At 44.3% G+C, this 20,981-nt stretch overlaps 1 protein-coding gene across 1 annotated transcript in view; it reads left to right on the top strand.

The window, feature by feature from the left end:
• HSD17B2 (hydroxysteroid 17-beta dehydrogenase 2) overlaps positions 1–20,475 on the top strand; it is a 66,911-nt gene extending 46,436 nt beyond the window's left edge. The window contains exons 4-5 of the mRNA XM_047710934.1: positions 17,427–17,564; positions 20,039–20,475. Of these exons, the coding sequence (XP_047566890.1) occupies positions 17,427–17,564; positions 20,039–20,382 (482 nt within the window). The 3' untranslated portion in view covers positions 20,383–20,475. The remainder of the gene's footprint in view (positions 1–17,426; positions 17,565–20,038) is intronic.
• The last annotated feature ends 506 nt before the right edge of the window (positions 20,476–20,981 follow it).

Below are 20,981 nucleotides of genomic sequence, written 5' to 3'. Positions count from 1 at the left end.
CTCACCATCATCAGTCAGTCGACATGTCTGAAACCGGAGTTGTTATCAGCACGTCAAAGCTGGCTCCCCTTCTTTCAGTTCTCCTCCTCGGCTGTTGAATTACAGGGCTTTGAGCCTTCTTAGGTTTGTTTCTCCCTCCGCCTTTCCCTCCTTTCTCCCACCCAGTCAGTCACCAAGATGTATGCAGTCTTCCTTTATCATACCCAGTTTTAAATGCTTATGACCCAAAGAAACTCCAGAAGTAAGTTCATTTGTAGGACTCGGAAGCCACCTAAGGTATGTTATAAAGTTGTTACAGCAGTAGCAAGAAGTCAGGACAGATGGGAAGCATGTGCACCTGACAGAGCAGGTGTTTGTAAAAAGATAGGAGCAAAACTCTCAAATGGTGCTTACAGTTTCCTTCCATGATGAGGAGCAGAGAAATTCAGCAGAAAACAAAATAAGGGAATCCCTAGCACTTGGCTGACAAGAATTTTGCAAAACAATGGAAAGGATTTTGAGCAGGGTATAAGGAGCTGGAGTGTAACACAGGATCAGGGAAGGTCAAAGCATGTATGAACGACAGTATATGAGCAACCGATCCGTAGAAATTAGCGTCCAATTTAATGCCAACTTGATAGATCTCTTGGCAAATTTGATACAATGGCGATTTTGGGAAACGTGCTTGCCTGGGAATTCATCCCTGGTGTTTTTCTCATTTTGAAGTAGGAGTCATGGAGAAAGAGAGATAGGCAATCAGTCCCTATTAAGTTTCCTCTAAAGGAGCTCATGGTAGCCCTGACCCATCAGGTTGTCTTGAGCCTGGTACCACTACCACCCTCCGCATGACAAGAATTTCAGTGGGGTAGATCTATCATGGAAGTTTTCATCAGCCAGGAGAAGCTGAGCGGGAATTGGCCATTCTGTTCCGGTTATCCATTGCTGCATAACAAATAACCCCAAATAAAGTGTCTCAGGCTGGTGGGAGTCGGTAGGTAACCAGTTTGCTAGACAGTATAGTGATTCCTCAGATCCGTGCACATGCTAATTCCTGGAACCTGGAATATGTGACCTTACTTGGCAAAGGGGGCCTTGCCGCTATGATGGAGTCAAGGAGCTAGAAATGGAAAGATTATCCTGCCGTATCTAGATGGTTCCAATACAAGAGTCCTTACAAGACGGAGGCAAGAGCATCAGAGTCAATGAGAGATTGGAAGACCGGGGAACAGACCCAGACCCGAGGAATGCAGGCAACTTACAGAAGCAGAAAAAGTCAGGGGAACTGATTTTCGCTTGGAGACCCCAGAAGGAATGCAGTCCTAACGCAACCTTGATTTTAGCCCCGTGAAACCTCTGACCTTCAGAACCATAAGATAATACATTTTTATTGTTTAAGCCACTAAGTTTGTGGTGATTTGCCATAACAGCAAAGTAATAGGAAAGTAATACCTTCCGGCCCATCCCAGTTTCTTTAAAGGTAGATGGAGGTACATCTACCCCTCTTCCCTGCCTTCCCCACACAGTAGTGGGGTTGGGGAGATGGTAGTGGAGGGGGAGACTGTAGGGATGACCTTCCTTTCTAATACCCAGCATGGGCTATCATGTCAAAACTCACTGTGCCCCCAGCCTTCCAAGCACTCCTGGAGGATATCTTTTGGCAGTTTGAAATCCCAGACAGACATCCTTCCTAGTAAGGCTGGGAAAATTATTTGTAATAAATAAATAAATGAAATTAATATATCATATATCATAGATAACATATATAATATATAATAATATAAAATAAATATAAATAAATAAATAAAAATTTTAAAATAAATTTAAAAATTAATGTTTTTTTAAAAATTTCAACTTTATTTTGCCAACGTGTTCAATTCCAATATTACAGTAGAAATGCCTGAAGAACTGGCAAACTGTGATTCAGCTCTGGCACCAATACACCAACTTCTGCTGCAGCGATAAGTACATGCTTTACAATCCTAATCTGGGTCTTTCTCTATCAAAGTTTGATGAAATCTGATGAATAACTTACCATACGCACCTAATTTCCTATTGCAAACATTTTACTTTCTTGAAACTTTAACACACTTATGCAACCCAGGGCCTCATGGACAGCTTCTTCTCCTCACCTTTGTTAGCGTGTGAAATCCACACTTAGCACTTTCTTGCACTCCCCCAAAAGCAAAACCATCGTCAGATTGGCTCAGATCTTCAGCATAGATTTTTATTAAAGACTTTGGGCACCTGTCAGAATGGCTAAAATCAACAACACGAGAAACAACAGGTGTTGGCGAGGATGCGGAGAAAGGGGAACCCTCCTGCACTGTTGGTGGGAACGCACGCTGGTGCAGCCACTCTGGAAACAGTACGGAAGTTCTTTCAAAAGTTAAAAACAGGGAATGCCTGGGTGGCTCAGTCCATTAAATGTCTGCCTTTGGCTCAGGTCATGATCCCAGGGTCCTGGGATCGAGTCTCGCATCGGGCTCCTTGCTCAGCCGGGAGCCTGCTTCTCCCTCTGCCTGCTCTGCCTGCCACTCACCCTGCTTCTGCATGCTGCTTTCTCTCTGAGAAATAAATATATAAAATATTAAAAAAAAAGTTAAAAACAGAACTACCCTACAATCCAGCAATGGCACTACTAAGTATTTACCCGAAGGATACAAAAATAAAGATTCGAAGGGATGTATGCACCCCGATGTTTATAGCAGAATTACCAACAATAGCCAAACTATGGAAAGAGCCCAAGTGTCCATTAACTGATGAATGGATAAAGAAGACGTGGTATATGTAGACAATCGACTATTACTTAGCCATCAAAATATGAAATCTTGCCATTTGCAATGATACGGATAGCGCTAGAGCGTATTATGCTAACTGAAATGAGTAAGTCAGAGGAAGACAAATACCATATGTTTCACTCATATGTGGAATTTAAGAAACAGATGAATATATGGGATGGAGGGTGGAAAAAGGGAGACAGAAACAAGCCATAAGAGACTCTTAAAAATAAAAAAATTTAAAAAAAGAGAGACTCTTAAAAATAGAGAACAAACAGGGTTGATGGAGGGAGGTGGGCGTAGGGGGGTGGGCTGGATGGGTGTTGGGTATTAAGGAGGGCACTTACTGTGATGAGCTCTGGGTTTTGTATGGAAGTGATGAATCACTGAATTCTACTCCTGAAACCCAGATTGCACGGTATGGGAGCTAACTAAAATTTAAATTAGAAAAAATTTTTTTGCAAAGATTGAAGAAAGGGTTATATCCTATACCACAAACTCATTTTGTATTTATTTATTTATTTATTTATTTAGGGCAAAAAGGTGATTTTATTCAGGACTGTGGGCAGAAAGAGCTACTGCCCCCACAAAACTCATTTTATTTTATTTTTTTTAAAAGCTTTTGATTATTTATTCGACAGACAGAGATCACAAGTAAGCAGAGAGAGAGGAGGAAGCAGGCTCCCCACTAAGCAGAGAGCCCGATGCGGGGCTTGATCCCAGGACCCTGAGATCATGACCTGAGCCAAAGGCAGAGGCTTAACCCACTGAACCACCCAAGTGCCCCACAAAACTCATTTTAATGCAAACCCTTTTAGATGTTTCTTTTCTCCTCCCCAAGATCTTCAGCTGCTAACCCCCTCTCCTTTGGTTGCGTTTCCCCCTCCTCCTGCTGGCTCCATAATCTTTCCTCCTTCATCTTTTTAAGGCCCATCTGTCTTATAAGAATATATTACAACTCCATTCCTTCCTAGAGCTGAGCAGTTTCCCACCGCATGGACAGGCCACGTTTTGTTTACGCATTCATCAGTGGACGGACATGGGGTTGTTTCTACTTCTTTGCTATTGTGAGTAATGTGGCAACGAACATTCACGCGCCAGTGTTTGTGAGCACACGGAAAATTCTACCTAAGAGTTAGCCATTGCTATCACTTTCTGGGACCTTGGGTGTCAGGTGAAGCTCTTTGCACTTAGATTTTTTTTTTAATCTTCTCAGAGAGAGTTAATGAGGGTAAAGACTGAACCTACTCACAGGACTGTCGTGACCATTGGAACTGATGTTAAAATACTCAGAACCCAGTCTCTGGCCTGTAGTGGATATCTAATAAATATTAATAATAGTTACGAAGCATTCCTTGGGCTTCAGGCATTTGTTGGGTATTACCAGATAGATGATCCCCAAAACCCTGCATAGTATTGGTACCCCCATTTTGCAGCTGTGACAACCGAGGCGCAGAAGAGTTATGTGAGTGGCCCTGCAGCTAGACCTGGAATTTGGACTTTGGCCTCATGTTCTTACTTACTAAGCCTCAGCCTCCTCTGCGGATTCCACTGGGGCAGGTGTTACCACCATGCCAACCACAAGGCCAAGAGCCTCAACGGATCTTCTCCCAAAGGTATCACCCCCACCATCTTCCTCCTCCTACTAGCCCCACTGCTGGACGCTCGCTCCAGCCTCACTCCCATTCCCAGGAGGGAGTAAGGTCACAGAGCCTCCCTCTAAATCTGGTCCTGCGGATGGCAAGTTCCAGGATCAGGGCAGGGAAGAAATACATCTCCTTTAAATTCTTTTCTAGGAGACACCCAGAAGGGTCAACCACATTGTAAATACACCATTCCCTCCCGCATCTCCCATCCCTGAAGAAAGGAACAAGAAACAGGCAGAGTGAGAGAGACGACACGCAGCTATGCTGGTAGAATCAGATTTCAAAGAAGAGAGGAAGCCAGCCACGCGGCACGGAGACAGACTGGCCAGGTTTTGAAACTGTCTTTACCACTGGCCGCGGAGTGACCCAGACCAAGGTCCTGAGCCCCAGGTGGATGTGTCCTCAAAGGACGATGGGCGGAAGAACCGCTGCTTCTTAGGGCTGTGGTGACACCACGTGCAATGGCACAGACATGACAGGAACCCCACACCTGGCAGGTGGCAGGCTTGAGGGGCTTTTCTGGGGAGACACTGGTCGTTTGTGTGCCTGAGGCTTTCTAGGCTGCCACATCCTGGCGCCGCTCCTGACGGCGACACTGAGTTACCTTCCATCCTGCTGCTCCCTGGCCCTCACTCGCCCCTGGGCAGATAACGCCCACTAGTCCCCTCCGTCCACACCTGCTCTGCGAGAATCTTAACCCCGTCAGTGTGCGTAACATCCCTTTCACAGAAATGGAATAGCTCTTTAACCCAAATTCCTGCCAGGCAGCTGGATAAATATTTAAGCAAGTCTGGGAGGAATTGGGAGGTAGCTCTGATTGATTGTACAAAGGGCAGTGGAAAAATCTCTGAGTAGTCTAAAAGCCTTTTCTGGCCAGTTTTCCTCTTCAACTGCTGAGTAAACAGTTGCAAGCTGTGCTTGAACAAAAAGGGCTGAAAACAAACAGAAGAAAACAACTCTGGCCTCAGGGGTTGTGAGCCGGTTGTGGTTTGAATCCTGTTCTTCTGTTAGTAGCTGCGTGGCCACAGGCAGGTCACCACACTTCTCCAAGAGTCCATTTTATCATCTGTCCGTGACAGGCTGATGTGGCCTTTGAGTCTAGGGCTGTGGTTTCTCAGCCACGGTAGTATTGATATTTGGGGAGAGGCGAAGTCTTTCCATGCAGGGATGCCTGATACACTCAGGAGGTTGAGCAGTGACTGTGTTCTCCACCCAGAGGATGCAAGAAGGCCCATCCCTGGTGATGACGAATCTTCAGATGTTGCCCCATGTCTCCTTGAAGGAGGGGTGTGTGTGTGTGTGTGTGTGTGTGTGTGTGTGTGTGTGTGTATGCACGCAAAATCGCTCTTAGTTGACAACTGGTCTTGGCTGGGGATTTATTTCATTTTTTTTAAAAAGATTTTATTTATTTATTTGCCAGAGAAAAAGAGCACAAGTAGGCAGAGTGGCAGGCAGAGGGAGAGGGAGAAGCAGGGAGCCTGATGCGGGGCTCGATCCCAGGACAATCGTGACCTGAACTGAAGGCAGACACATAACAACTGAGCCACCCAGGCACCCCTTTACAGGAGATATAAATGCATTTTGGGTTCTGAGTGCTTAGAAGTACAGCTACTGGTGCATAGGAAGTACCCTAGTAATGAGATGTCTCTATGGAGAGACAGAAATAGTTGCCCACCCCCAGTCCCCATGAAGCAATGGAAAATGCATTAAAATTACTTTACACCACAAGTGAGTGGCCCGAGAGATTCTTACAAGTCTATAAATTATAGCGATCCCACAGAATTCACAGTTCCAGCCTTCAGCGAGGTCCTGCTTAGTCCTGGGAAGTTGACTGTGGGATCAATCCTGAACTTCGTGCCTTAAGGAAATCATCTGGCAAAACATTTAGCTGGTCGTTCCGTGCCTCACTGATGTAACAGGAGGCCAAAGCTGAGATTTGTAAAACTCACGGAATAAAACTCTCACGGAATCCCCAGGGCTAGTGCAGGGCAAGGCAAGGAGGTAGAACCAGACTGAGTGAATTTCTCTGTGCTGAGTTGTCTTAGATGCTCGCACATGGCTAAAGTCATTGAACTCTAATGGGGGTGGGATGCAGATATTAGATATTAGTTCCTTCTCTGGATCAAGCACACTAGCCTGGGGTTGCCCAGCCTATGAGTGATAGAGTCAGTGGTGGAAACTGGGTTTGCCTGTTTTACTCCAAGTTCTATGTTCCTCTCACTTTTCCAGACTGTCCAACAAGAATATGCTAGATAAACGGGGCATTAAAAACAGACCCCAACTCCCGCAAATTGAAATGATGATTAGGGAGTGTTAACAACTTAGAGATGTTTCCTTTACCAGTGCTTCTCAAACACCAAGGTGTGTGGGATCACCTGGGGATCTTATTAAAATGCAGAATTCGACTGAGGAGAACTTAATTGGTGTAAGATTTTGCATTTCTACAACTAGTTTCTGAGTCGATGGTACTGGTCCCTGGACAACTTTTTCAAATTTCAGATGCATTAGAATCACCAGGAGGGCTTCTTAAAAACAACTGAAGGCAATCAAAACAGCGAGATAGCATTTCATATCCACTGGGACGGCTACAGAAACCAAAACGGAACAAAACCCAGGAAACAACACTTGTGGCAAGGGTGTGCAGACACTGGAACACTCACGAGTTGCTGATGGGAGCGTAAAATGACCCAGCCTCAATGGAAACACTTGGCAGTTCCTTAACAACTTAAACACGGAATTACCATATGACCCAGCAATCCAACTCCTACATACACTCAAGAGAACAGAAAACAGGTGTTCAAACAAAAACCTGTACACGGATGTTTATAGCGTTCCTTGTTCATAACAGAGGCAGGAACAACCCGAATGTTCATCAACTAATGAAATGATAAGCAAAATGTCATATATCCATACAGTGGGATATTACAAATTCATAAAAATGAATGAAGCCCTGACACGTGGTAGAGAAATGAATGAACCTTGAAAAGATTATGGTAAGTGACAGAAACCAGACACTAAAAGCCACGTATTGGATGATCCTATTTATATGAAGTGTCCAAAAGAGGCCAGTCCAGAGAGATGGAGAGAAATTTAGCATTTATCGGGGGCAAGAGGAAAGGGAATAAGAAGGGGCTGCTTAGTGGCTATGGTTTTCTTCCTTTCCTTTCTTCCTCTCCAAGCCCCTCTCTCTTCCTTTCCTCCCTCCCTTCCTTCCTGCCCCTCAAGATTATTTATTTGAGAGAGAGCAAGCCAGTGGTTGAATATGGCAGGGAGGGGCAGAGGGAGAGGGAGAAAGAAACTTAAGCAGATTCAGTGCTGAGCGTGGAGCCTGATGTGGGGCTGAACTGGGGTCTTGACGCAAGCTTGTCCCAAGGCTCGCTGTCAAGATCCTGAGATCAGGACCCTGAGATCATGACCTGAGCTGAAACCAAGAGCCAGATGCTTAACCAACTGTGTCCCTAATGCTTATAGGGTTTTCTTTTGCAGCAATGAGAATGAGCTAGATACAAGTGATGGTTGCATGGTGTTGTGAATATATATATATATATATATATATATTTTTTTTTTTTTTTTTAAGATTTTTACTTATTTATTGGACAGAGAGAGAGATCACAAGTAGGCAGAGAGGCAGGCAGAGAGAGAGGGGGAAGCAGGCTCCCCGCCGTGTAGAGAGCCCAATGCGGGGCTTGATCCCAGGACCCTGAGATCATGACCTGAGCTAAAGGCAGAGGCTTAACCCACTGAGCCACCCAGGCGCCCCACATGGTATTGTGAATATACTGAATGCCACTGAATTGTATACCTTAAGAAGGTTATATGGTGGATTTTATGTCATCTGTATTTTAGCACAATAAGAAAAAAACCTGTGCCCACTCCCAGATTTCTGATTCAATAGCTCTGGGAGTGGGACCAGAGGATTTGTGCTTCTAACAGCTTCTGGGCTTCTCCTGGCTTCCGACTTTGAGTAACAAGGTCCCAAACTTTGACTCTGATATTCAAATGGTTTGTCACATCCCCAGGGACTACTGGATTATAAGGAACAACCAAATACTATCAGTCTCAAATTTCTGCCTACCATGCCTAACGGAGATTAACAAACCTGCCTCTCTTGGGGCCATGGGCTTGGTCTGTATTTTCAGCTTGGGAAAGCTCAATAAGGGAATGGACCTTGTTACTGGAGTTGACTCTAGATGACCTTGGAGGAGGGAGAAACCGGCTGGGAGCCCTCATTTACATTTTCCTAAAATGAGGTCATCTGAATTCTGGTTTAGGAAGTTCTTAGAGAATGAGACAGCTGCTGTGAGCATGGGACTTTGGGACCCCTTGTTATTTATTTTTTTTGGGGGGGGACCCCTTGTTATTAAAGAACAAAAATTCAACCGAGCAAATTTCAAAGACCTAATTGGCTTTATTAACTGATTCATGAGTCAGGTAGCACCCCATCCAGCAAGTAAGGCGGAGCTCTGAGGAACTGTACAAAACGGAAGGTTTTTATAGGAAGGAGGGTGGGGCATGGAGATTATTAGCAAAAGAAAGGATTGTTTCAGATAAATTCACTTTCCCTGAGAGGGAAGAGCAGAGGGTCTTATCAAGACTTCATCTTCTGGGGCGCCTGGGTGGCTCAGTGGGTTAAGCCTCTACCTTCGGCTCAGGTCATGATCTCAGGGTCCTGAGATCCAGCCCTGCATCGGGCTCTCTGCTCAGCGGGGAGCCTGCTTCCCCCTCTCCCTCTGCCTGCCTCTCTGCCTACTTGTGATCTCTGTCAAATAAATAAATGAAATTTAAAAAAAATTTTTCTTAAAAAAAAAAAAAAGACTTCATTTTCCTTCTGGGGTGGTGGTGGGGGAAATGGAGACAGATTACTTCATTGTTGTTGACCAGAAAACTCCTGACTGACCTAGTTAAGACTACATTTCTGGAGAAGGTTCAAACTGTAATTAGTCCAGGTATTAAGCCTTCATTGGGTGATGTGGCCTAGCATAAGTGACTCTATTTTGGGCCTTTGGTTTTTCTTTCTGCCACCTTATCAATGTGTTCTATACCCAATTGCCACTGTGAAGTCCTATAATTCAACTCAGTTCTGACACTATCTACCTGGAGATAACATCAGGTCCTACAGGTTCAGGGCTCAGTCCTACAAGACATTGCCTCACCCCCACATCAGATAGCAGTCTGTCACCAGTGCTTCTGGACCCACCAGGTGTAGAATGAAGGTTCCAGTGACCTTCTCCTTGGGTTCAATTAATTTGTGAGAGCGGCTCATAGAACTCGGGAAACCTGCTCACTTCCTAGATTACCTGTTTATTACAAAGAATATTAAAGGATACAAATCACCAGCCAGATGAAGAGATACATAGGACAAGGCATAGGGAAAGGGCAGGGAACTTCCATGCTCTCTGAATCTACATGTTCACCAGCCTGGAAACTCTCCAAACCTCTTCCTTTCAGGTGTTTATGGAGGCTTCATTACATAGGCACTAGTAATTAAATCTTTTGGCCATTGGTGATTGATCTCAATCTCCAGTCCCTCTCCCCTCCCAGGAGCTGGGGGTTTGGGGAAGGACTGAAAGTTCTCTGTGGCCACGGTTAGGAAATTCCAAGGGTTTTAGGAGCTCTGTGCTAGAAATTGGGGGAAGACAAAATATAGATCTTATTCTCAATCACAGTATGGCACAGCCTCAGGCTGGAAGGTTGCAATATTTCCAGCCCCTGCTGTCTTGCTAGGGCATTCACTTGCAAACCCTTTGACCCCCATAATTCCTATGTACCCATATACCGTCTCCATGTAGGTATTGATCAGACAGTGCTGAAGAATTTTTGAGGTCCTGTGTTATCTCAGAGGACATCAAGGCCATTTGGCTGGTAGAACCTTAGGATATGATACTAACTTACTGTTTACGCCACGCCCAGGGCGTCAGGAAAAGTCCATGTCTGAGCACACTCAGGAGAGAGAGAGGGTCTACACTACATCAACGGTATCAACACCATGAATCCCGGGTTTATTCACTTGCCAGGGAACAAAGTCACCAAATATTTCCCGAGACAAACTAGATGGGGGAATGTGGAACCTTCTGGAAGAGGGGTGGATCCCTTAAATAAGCATAGAAAGTCTGTAAATAGGAGGGGTGGAAATGATGTAATTTGGAGTAGCTTTGGGGTCTAGAGTAGACAGCCAAGAAAGAATTTTTGAGATGTCTTCAGGGCAAAAAGGTGGTTTTTAGTAAAACAGGGGGACTGGACCCAAGAGCGGGAAGACCTACCACCATCTCAGGATTGTGAGGACAGCTGATTATATACTTTGGGGTGGGGGGAAGTAAAGACAAAGGGAAGTTCCAGAAGGATTTTCATATGCTGACGAAGACTCCCAGGGTACTTGAGGCCTTGCCAGAGTCAAGTTAAGGTTGTTTTTTCCTCTAGCAAGGCTTAACATTAAGACAGTCAGGCGTTTCCTGGAAGAAACTTATACTCCTCCTGCCTCAAGCATTTGTGAGTTCACTGCAATTTATAAGGACGTTTAATTTTATCTACATTTCCTCTGCTTTTGTTTCCCACATAAGAAAGAGTCCATAGGTCTGTCCGTGGTTGGTTAAAATAAGTCCCATTCTTGACTGGGAAAGTAAATCACCTCAAGTATTTATTTAGAATTGGCTACTTTGAGTCTGTTGTGGGGGAACCTAACATTCAATTTTGATATGTCCTAAGCAAGTACTGTGCTAAGGGCAAAGTTTTGTTTTTACATTAGCCGCATCTGTGATGGGGGTACGCATGGGATGGAGTGAGAAATGATATAGTGTTGGAATATAGGGGAGGTTGGGTGGGGTGAGGTCCTGAGTGGATGGCCAAGAAAGAATTCTGGAGACAAGACTTTGGTGTAAAAAGGTGGTTTTATTAAAGCACGGGGACAGGACCCATGGGCAGATGTTGTGGGGGTGGCTGATTCTATGCTTGGGAGCTGGCAGAGGTAAGGAAAAGGGAGGTGTTACAAGGATTTTCATATGCTAAAGAGGACCTCCAAGATACTAGAGGTCTTGCGATTGTCAATTTCAGGTTGTTTTTCCTTCTAGCAAGGCATTAACATTAAGAGAGTTGGGAACATCCTGGAGGAATGTCCCACATATCCCAGCCAGGAGTGGGGGTGGGGTGGGGTTTGTGGGGTGTCAGCTCGTGTTTTGTCCTCAGCCTGCCTTCTGCTCCATCATCAGGAAAGAAGTACACTGTCACTTTAAATGTGGTTGCAGCTTTGGCAGAAGTTTCTAAAGCTCTAGCTTGGGAGGATTTCTCATCCTTTAAGATTTCAAATAAGCCAGGCCTTACTTTTTGACCTCCAGTGCCAAACTTCAAAAACTTAAATTTTCAGTTTGTTTTTTACCAAAAAATATATATATTTTTAAAGATTTTATTTATTTATTTGACAGAGAGAAATCACAAGTAGGCAGAGAGGCAGGCAGAGAGAGAGGAGGAAGCAGGCTCCCTGCTGAGCAGAAAGCCCGATGTGGGGCTCGAACCCAGGACCTGGGATCATGACCTGAGCCGAAGGCAGCGGCTTAACCCACTAAGCCACCCAGGTGCCCCCCAAAAAATATTTTTTTGGTAAAAATTTTTACCAAGTTTTTACCAAAATTTTAGGAGAATTCATGGACCTTTGTTCAGCCAAAGACCTACATGGGAGCTGAGCAATTCTCCCATGTTAAGCCTCTCTTAAAAGGAGTATATATATATATTAACTTTATTTGGAAATAATCATAGATTCACAGGAAGTTGCAAGGATATGTACAAGGAAGTCCTCTTTACCCTTCACCCTACCTCCCCTAATAACATCTTGCATAATCATAGAATATCAAAACCATGCAATGTGGCGCAGCCACTCTGGAAAACAATATAGAGTTTCCTCAAAAAGTTAAACATAGAACTATCCTATGACCCAGCAATTGCACTACTAGATAGTTATCCAAAGGATGCAAACATGGTGATTCAAAGGGGTACCTGCACCCCAGTGTTTGTAGCAAAAACGTCCACAAGAACCCAAGCAGGGAAAGATCCCAGATTTCCATCAACAGAGGAGTGGATAAATAACAGGTGGGGTGTGTGTGTGTGTGTGTGTGTGTGTGTGTGTAACATTACTCAGTCATCAAAAAGAATGAAATCTTGCCATTTGCAATGGTATGGATAGAACTAGAGGGTATTATGGTAAATGAAATAAGTTAATCAGAGAAAGACAAAGACCATATGATTTCCCTCGTGTGGAATTTAAGAAACAAAACAGATGAACATAGGGGAAGGAAAGGAAAAAAAAAAAGAGACAAAAGCAGAGAAGGAGACAAACCGTAAGACTCTTAACTCTAGGAAACAAACAGGGGAGGTGGATGGGGGGATGGGCAGTAAAGATGCCCGCCCCGCGATGGAATGAGCACTGGCTGTTGTCTATAACCCATGCATCACTAAATTCTACCTCTGAAAGGGATAATACAGTCTATATTAATTAAATTAACTTTAAATGTAAAGAGCCATGTGACAGACATTGCTGTCGCGCACAGAATTTCTCAGATTTCACCGGTTACATCTGCGGTCCCTTATGCATGCGGTTCCTGTAACTACCAACACAGTCAGGACACAGAACGGTCCCATCAGAGGGATCCTCCAAGATACCCCTTTATAGCCACAGCCATTCCCTCACCCCATTCCCAGCCTGACAACCAGGACTCTGTTCCCCGTCTCTATAATGTTATCTCCAGAATGTTCTAGAAATGAAACCATACAGTATGCAACCTTTTGAGACTGGCTTTCACTCAACTGATTTGAAAGGAGTATATTTTGATCCAGGCTTATACAGCTCCAAAAAACCCCCCTTCTTCCAGCATAACATTAGGAACTTTCTTTCATTCCAGTTCCCAAAACACATCTTTCCCCCGAACATCTGTCAGATTTAAATCAAGGGTAAACACTGCCAGCTCTCTATCCAACCTCTGGGATCACATGTGTCTTCTATAGCCAAAAAAACGAAGAGGTTTTTTTCAGATCTCAAGCTGGTATTAGCATTTACATGTCCAGAGGATAGAAATACACGGAAAATTTTCAGAAATGTTCTCTAGAAGTGTTTAACAACCCTGCCTGCACATTAGAATCACCTGGGGGAGATTTTTAAACATTCCCATGCCTATGATGAACCGCAGACCAATTAAATCACGTGGGAATGTGGGGGAGGAATAGATTTCTTTTTAAAGCTCCCCAGGCAGTTCTGACTAGCTACTAAGTATGAAAACTATTGCTCTAAAACAATGAGCTACAATAGATGGTCGCAAAATTTGGGGTCACAGGAGTAAATCAGGTTTACCCCGGGGGGAATGTGGGAACGCCACAAAAGCCCAGGCTCATTCCTCCTTGAAGGACCCTGACCTCTGGGTGCTTCATTAGCTCCCCAGGTGATTCTGATACTCACCCAAGTTGAGAACCACTGACTCCCAACCCTCCGAACACTGTCCTCACACTAAAACCACCTACAGAGTTTTATTTAAATACTGATGTTCGGGTCCCACTGCCAGAATTTTTTAATTTCATCACTTTAGGGTAGGGCCTGGGTATTAGTTGTGTGTGTTTGTGTGTGTGTGTTTTCATGTCCCCAAGGTGATTCTACTGTACCTATAGAGTTATAGATCTCAGGTCTGGAATGAAAAAACGAAATTTAAAAATAAGCATGAAGTGTACATTCGTCTCTCTGAGCATTCTGGTTTTATTTAACGTCAGCTAGTGGAAGAGTATGTAAATTTCCAAGACTTAGTCTTCTTGGAATGAAATTTAAATTTAAAGAACCACGTAACAGACGTTGCTGCCATGCACAAAACTCAGATATCACCGGTTGTATCTGCGGTCACTTATGTGTGCGGTTCCTGTAACTACTAACACAGTCAGGACACAGAACTTCTTGGAATTACATCAGTACTCTGGATGGTCATTAAAGCTATAGCACAAACATTTACCCAGGGTTGTGCGTTCCTTACCAGTTCTCCCACATCCCCATAGATAAGCCCTCTATTTTGGAAGTCAAGTTTTCCCCTAGAAATAGAAAGAAACTTACCAAGTTCTTGGCAACCTCGTCCCTTGCTGCCTTCTGGCAATAGAATTTTAACCTGAATGGAGCAAAAGCAGAAATTACAAATCTAACAGGATAGGCAATGAGGGAGTGCAGAAGGCCAGGAAGGGAGCATGCTCTGAGACCCTGTGAGGCTCGTGGTCAGCAAGACGTGGACGTCTGCACTTCGTTCATCTCATGTCCCCAGGAATCTTAGACATTACTAGGAAATGTTAACAGCAAGGTTGAATCTATGAGGTTGAACCTTACGGAATGGCCATTCTGTAGGTCGGAAATGGTCTAATAATGGCAGTTGCACAGGGTTCAAGATCATACAAAAGACAAATGTGTCTTAAATGTTTGGTGCAAAGCATGTTTTCTGTTTAGATTGATAATTTGTAATATGATCAATTCCTACCACCTGTCGTATCATCTATAACGCTGTAGGTCACTATGCAAGCACATGTTCAGAAATATGTGACCCAAGCCCTAATGTAATAGCTCAAGGCTTAGCATTCCAAAGAATCACTTGGGTTGGTTTAAACTGCAAATTTGGATTCAGTAGATCTAGGGTGGGTCCTAGAAATCCATCAAGTACCGTTGGGAGAGTCTGAAACAGGTGCACTCGGTTCTCTAAGAAACATCAAACATATGGAGCCATTTGGGCTACTGAGAAAGGCTATCTGAAAACCATAAGTAGCCCTAACATGAGAAAGCTCTTACAGGGGGCTGACTGTACCAGGCACTCTTCTGGAACTTGAACCTAGGCAGCGTTGGCTCCAAAATGAGCTCTTCACCATGGCCTTCTGCTAACCGACATGGCAGCCAGCCAAGCTCCCCTCATCTGTAAAATCGTGGAGAAGTGAGAATGGCAGGGTTCTGCAAACTAGGCTGAAAATTAGAACAAGCTGCTTTAACTTCTTGGGTCTTTCTCACCAGTAAAAGGAAAAAGTTGGGTTTGGAACTCTTAACATTTTGTGAAACTAAAACTTCAAAGAGAATTAGCTGGGGTGCTTGGGTGGCTCAGTCAATTAAGGGTCAAGCTCTTAATCTCAGGAGTGTGAGTTCAAGCCCTGAGTTGGGCACCATGTTGGGTGCGGAGCCTACTTAAAAAAGAATCAGCTGGTTATTGGAGGCAATACAGGAAACACTGTATTGGTGTATTGGTTTGTTGGTTGGTTTGTTTGTTTTGGGTTCTCCCCTACTCCCCCCAATTTAATGTTTTATGCCAGAGGGTATATTGAAATTTCATCAGTGAAGCCCGAGGACTCTTAAGTGACTGGGTCAAACCTCAAGCTAACTGAAACAGAAGACAGAAAAGGAATTTATTAGATCACCGACTGACTGGAACTAAGTCTTTTTTTTTAATTTTTTTAGAGATTGTATTTATTTGACAGGGACACAGCAGGAGAGGGAACAGAAGCTATGGGAGAGGGAGAGGAGAAGCAGGCTCCCCACCAAGCAGGGAGCCCCATGTGGGGCTCAATCCCGGGATCCCAGGATCCCAGGATCATGACCTGAGCTGAAGGCAGATGCTTAAGGACTGAGCCACCCAGGTGCCCTGACTGGAACTAAGTCTTAAGATGGGATCATCATAGCTCTCCCCCGACCTCCACTCCTGTTTTCCTTAGCAAACCCCCACTTACAATCTTTGCTCTGCCTTTCTTGCTCCTCCGCTTTCCTTCTCCAATGGGGTAGCAGAAATGACCCCTGGGAGTTCCGGTTTTCCACCATTATCATACTTACATAGCCAGGAATAAACCATAAAGTCATCTCCCTTCCGCCATCATCAGGACTCTGGCTCAACTGAGGTCACACGCTCAGCCCCAATCCGATCTGCTGCTCCAGGAAATGGAGCGCTGTGATTGGCCAATCTGCCCCTTTCAATGAGAAAGACAGATCCATGAATCGATAATCTTCCTACAAAAACAGGGAGGTAAGGATGAGCATTTCCCCAAACAAAATTATATAAGCCCAACCAACATTTTTATAATCATTTAAAAATCATTTATAGTCACTTAAAAATAAGGGTGATAATTGTATTATTCCAGGTCTCTCTTCTTTAATGCCTATGCTCTACCCATGCCCCCCCAACAAGTTTTACTGGCATAGAGTTGACATGTAACATTGTATTAGTTTCCTTCAGCTTCTCCTGGCTTCTAAGCTAAGTGTGGTCCAGGTGTGATAAAGAGCACCCCCACTCCCAGCCCCAGCTAGCCCTCCTAGAATAAGCCCTTTCCTACTCCCTCATACAGAGATGCCCCCATGATTCCCTATGGTGTGCCTTACTCCTTGTTTTGACAAGTATTCGAGCCAATCTGTTCAACTACAGATGCTGGAATTGGCTGACCCGTGCCCCTTCCTCCAGATATGTCCATCCAGAACCTTAGAATAGTGGTTGGCCAAACCGGAAGATCAGAGGCTGGGGCAGACCCTCTTTATATCTCCTGATTCACATTTAGCTTAGATTGACCTTGGTTTGTCATTGGACCAGCTGTGATGGAGCTGCCATGGAAGGCAGAAGCAAGGGACGCTGGACCATGATTGTGACCCATGGCACGTAGGCACTAACCTGGGTGCAGAGGGCCCTTGCCTGCCCTTTACCTGCCTTAGTCACCACTGATACCAGTTCCTGGCATGCAGTAGGTCCTGTTTAAACACTTAGTGGATTGGGGCGCCTGAGTGGCTCGGTCGGTTAAGTGTCTGCCTTCAGCTCAGATCATGATCCCAGGGTCCTGGGATCAAGCCCCTTATCAGGCTCCTTGCTTGGCAGGGAGCCTGCTTCTCCCTCTCCTTCAGCCTGCCATCCCCCCTGCTTGTGCCCTCATGCTTTCTGTCAAATAAATAAATAAAATCTAAAGACAAAACAAACAAACCAACCAACCCCCAAAAACCCACTCAGTGGATGAACGAATGAAAACATCAGACCTGATTTATTTTCTCTCATTATTCCCATAGGAGGGGTCCCAATGGAAAAGCTGGCAGCCTATAGCGCATCCAAGGCGGCTCTGACCATGTTCTCAGCAGTCATGAGACAAGAGCTTTCCAAATGGGGAGTTAAAGTCTCTGTCATCCAGCCTGGAGGCTTCAGAACCAGTAGGTGTCTAAGCCCAAGAGCCCCTCAGTGTTCACCCTGAAAGGGGTGCTGAGGGTCCTTTGGATATGGTTTTGGAATATAGATGAAATTTGGTGGGGTGGGGTCTGGAGCCGATGGCCAAGAAAGAATTCTTAAGCTGTCTCTGGGGCAAAAACAGTGTTTTTATTAAAGCCCAAAGACAGGACCCGTGGGCAGAAAGAGCTGCTGCACCGGGTTTGTGAGGGGTGACGGACAGTATCCTGGGGAGTTGGGGGAGGTAAGGAGAAGGGAGGTTTCATAAGGATTTTCCTATGCTAAAGAGGACCTCCAAGATACTGGAGGTCTTGCCATTATCAATTTCAGGTTGTTTTTCCTTCTAGGAAGGCATTAACATTAAGAGAGTTGGGATCTTCCTGGAGGAATGTCACACACACCCCAGCCAGGAGTGGGGAGGGTGGGTAGGAAGAAAACTGAGGCTCAGAGACGTTAAGAGCCACAGAGGTGGTACGAGTCGGAGAAGAGATTTAGATCCAGGTCACCCTAAGAATTTCGTTGTGTGTGGCTCCAAAGTAGCAGGGTGTGGGTTTGTGGGTGTCAAAAGTGGCAGATGAAGGTTGACAAAAGTCTGGTGGCTTTATCAAGAAAGAGAGCTTTGGGGACTCTGCACAGAGTACCTACAGAAGTGGTGAGAAAGTCCATGAGGTGTTTAGAGAGGGAGGAAATGGAGAGGAAAGGAATCCCTCAGCCTGGGAAAGCAGAGACTGGGGGAGAGTTAGCTAGAGGAATGACAGTTCACACAACATGTTGTTCAAGACCCAGAAGTCTTTAGAGTAATTGTCAGGGTAACCGTTTCTTTAATGTGGTCTTCTGCCTTCATGGAAAGAACTGAGAAATTGAAATCTGTTTGCATTTCTGTTGAGTATAATTGGATGTCACTGGTTTACATTTCACTACCAAGCTCCCCCACAGACCTGATATCCTTGAGTCACCTAAGCTAGTAAACCAAAGATCATCCCACAGCAGTCCCAGAGCAATCACACACTTTGCTGGAGGGAGCCTGGGTTACTGCCAACTTTCTGTAAAGTAATCTGGCGGTAGGTGTTGAAATCCAAAATGCAGATACCTTTTGACTAGCTAATCACATTGGGGCTGTCGCACACCTAACAACAGTGAAATACAAAAGGATGTATTGTGCAGGGGTATTTACAGCAGCGTCCCCGAAATGTTGAAACTTAGGAAGGACTGCAAAATCCTGTGATAGAGAATTGGTTGTCTAAAAGCTGTTCAATGGGAACTTCTGCTGCTCTGGTTTCAGTCTGTAGCCACTGACTATCAGAGGCAGGTCTGTGATTTATTACTAAGCAAACAATCAAATCTTTGGAAAACGTGTCTAGTATGATCCTTTTTGGTTTCTGTTTGTTCCTGGTAATATAAAACTAAACCAAAGCTTTCTCCATGTGTATATGTTTGTATGAACAAGGAGAGAATATAGAAGGACCCACAAAACTGTAAATTACGTGAGAGGAGATTAATTTTAAAAACGTATACGTGCCCTTATTTACCTTATTTATTTATAGGCATTGCTACTATATTTTAAGGTAAATATATATATATAATTAAATTATACATGATAAGCAACCATTGCTTCTACATTAAATGCTTAAATATTTAATCACATATAACTTATATGTTAAAATTTAAATGTATATTTAAAGGTATACTTATTATATATTATTTAAAATTATCTTTATTAGATAGCTAAGATGATAGTTAACATTGTATATTTAATTTTATACATGGAAGTAGGTGCCAGTTCTAGATTAAAAATTATATATAGGCTCCGTAGCTCAGCGGTTAGAGCACTGGTCTCGTAAAAATTATATATAGATGGATACATGGGTACACCTATATGTGCATGTATGGTTTATTTATGTCATATTGTATATGTCACATTTTATATTGTATGTGATAATCATGAACATGGATGTTCTTGTTTTGACAAGAACATGGATTCCAAATTGGAAACAACCCAAAGATCCATCACAGTCTAGTGGACAGATAACTTATGGCACGTTTGCACAATGGAAACTGTAATGAAGGGAATGACACACAGTACACAGAGGACTCTCACAGTGTACTGTATGATTCTATTTACATAATGTCCAAATCCAGGCAAAACTGCTCTATTCTGTTAACTGGGACAGTGGCTCCTGGGAAGGGGCCTACGAGTCACGGTTGGTTTGCCTTCTCGTTCTGCTGCTGGCTGCCTGGGCTATTCAGTTTGTGGAAACCCAGTCATGTGTGGACGTTTCTGTATGCATGTTGAAAAAAATATATTAAAAACCATTTAAATCACATTAAAAAAAAAGGTATTTGGGAACGCCCATCTTTCCCAACAGAAGCCAATTCACAAGGTCCTGCTTCCCTGGTAGGGGTCAGACATGCCTGATCTGGCCTCCCCAGTATCTGAGCCTCCCTTCTTCTCATATCACAGATATCGCAGGCACCAGTGAAATGTGGAGCAAGCATGAGAAGGACATCCTGGACCACCTTACCTCCGATGTGCAGGAGGACTATGGCCAGGACTATATCCTTCAGCAACGCAACTATCTTAAGCTCATCAACACGAAGGCCGATGCAGATATGTCCCCTGTGCTCCTGGACATCAGACATGCTGTGTCTGCTAAGAGCCCCTTTGCCTTTTATGCGCCGGGGGCAATGGCTTATGCCTTGCTCTGCTTGGTTTCCTTTAGTCCTACTGGCGTATTTGATTATTTTAGCAAAAAACTGTGTAACCTAGGAGGGGGCATGCCCAGAGCACTAAGAAGGCCTAACTGAAGAATAAGGCACACGGGCAAATATGTGGGAAGTGTTATTCTTGGAACAAAAGGGCGACTTGAACTTCCCATTAAAGTTGTGGTTTCCTACCTTACATTCCCTGTGAATTCTGTTCGTTGAATAGGACTTAGTGGTGAGAAGGCTGGTGGCTGGAGATGACCACCATGAAGGGTGGTACCCTGCTCTGCACGGATACATTTCAGATATCCTCTCATCTAGTTCTCCTTAGAGAACCAAGGTAGGTATCTCCACCCTTACTTAACAGGTAAAGGAATTAAAGATCAGAGATGGTAAGTTGCTAGTTCATTGTTGCTAGCAAAAGGCGGTTAGAATGGAAACCCAGGTTGTACTCTGCTGCCTGCCAGAAGAAGAGGAAGAGAAAGAGATGATGGGAAAAAGGAGGTAGGGAAGGGGAAAAAGGAGGAGGAACTAGGACCACAGTCAAATAGTTTTTCCCACTGGGAACTGATAGCTTGCTGAACCTACTGTGTATACAAGGTAGTGATTCCTGTATGTTATCAGTGCTCCATGCATTTCCTCTCCCTTCCTCTACCTGGAGATCTGGAGATGGTAGGATGGGGTCTCCCACCTCAAGCAGG

The sequence above is a fragment of the Lutra lutra genome, chromosome 17 (assembly GCF_902655055.1).
Source record: "Lutra lutra chromosome 17, mLutLut1.2, whole genome shotgun sequence".
Classification (NCBI taxonomy): Eukaryota; Metazoa; Chordata; class Mammalia; order Carnivora; family Mustelidae; genus Lutra; species Lutra lutra.
Note: the sequence above shows the minus strand (reverse complement) of the source record. Positions and strands in the feature narration are given on the sequence as shown.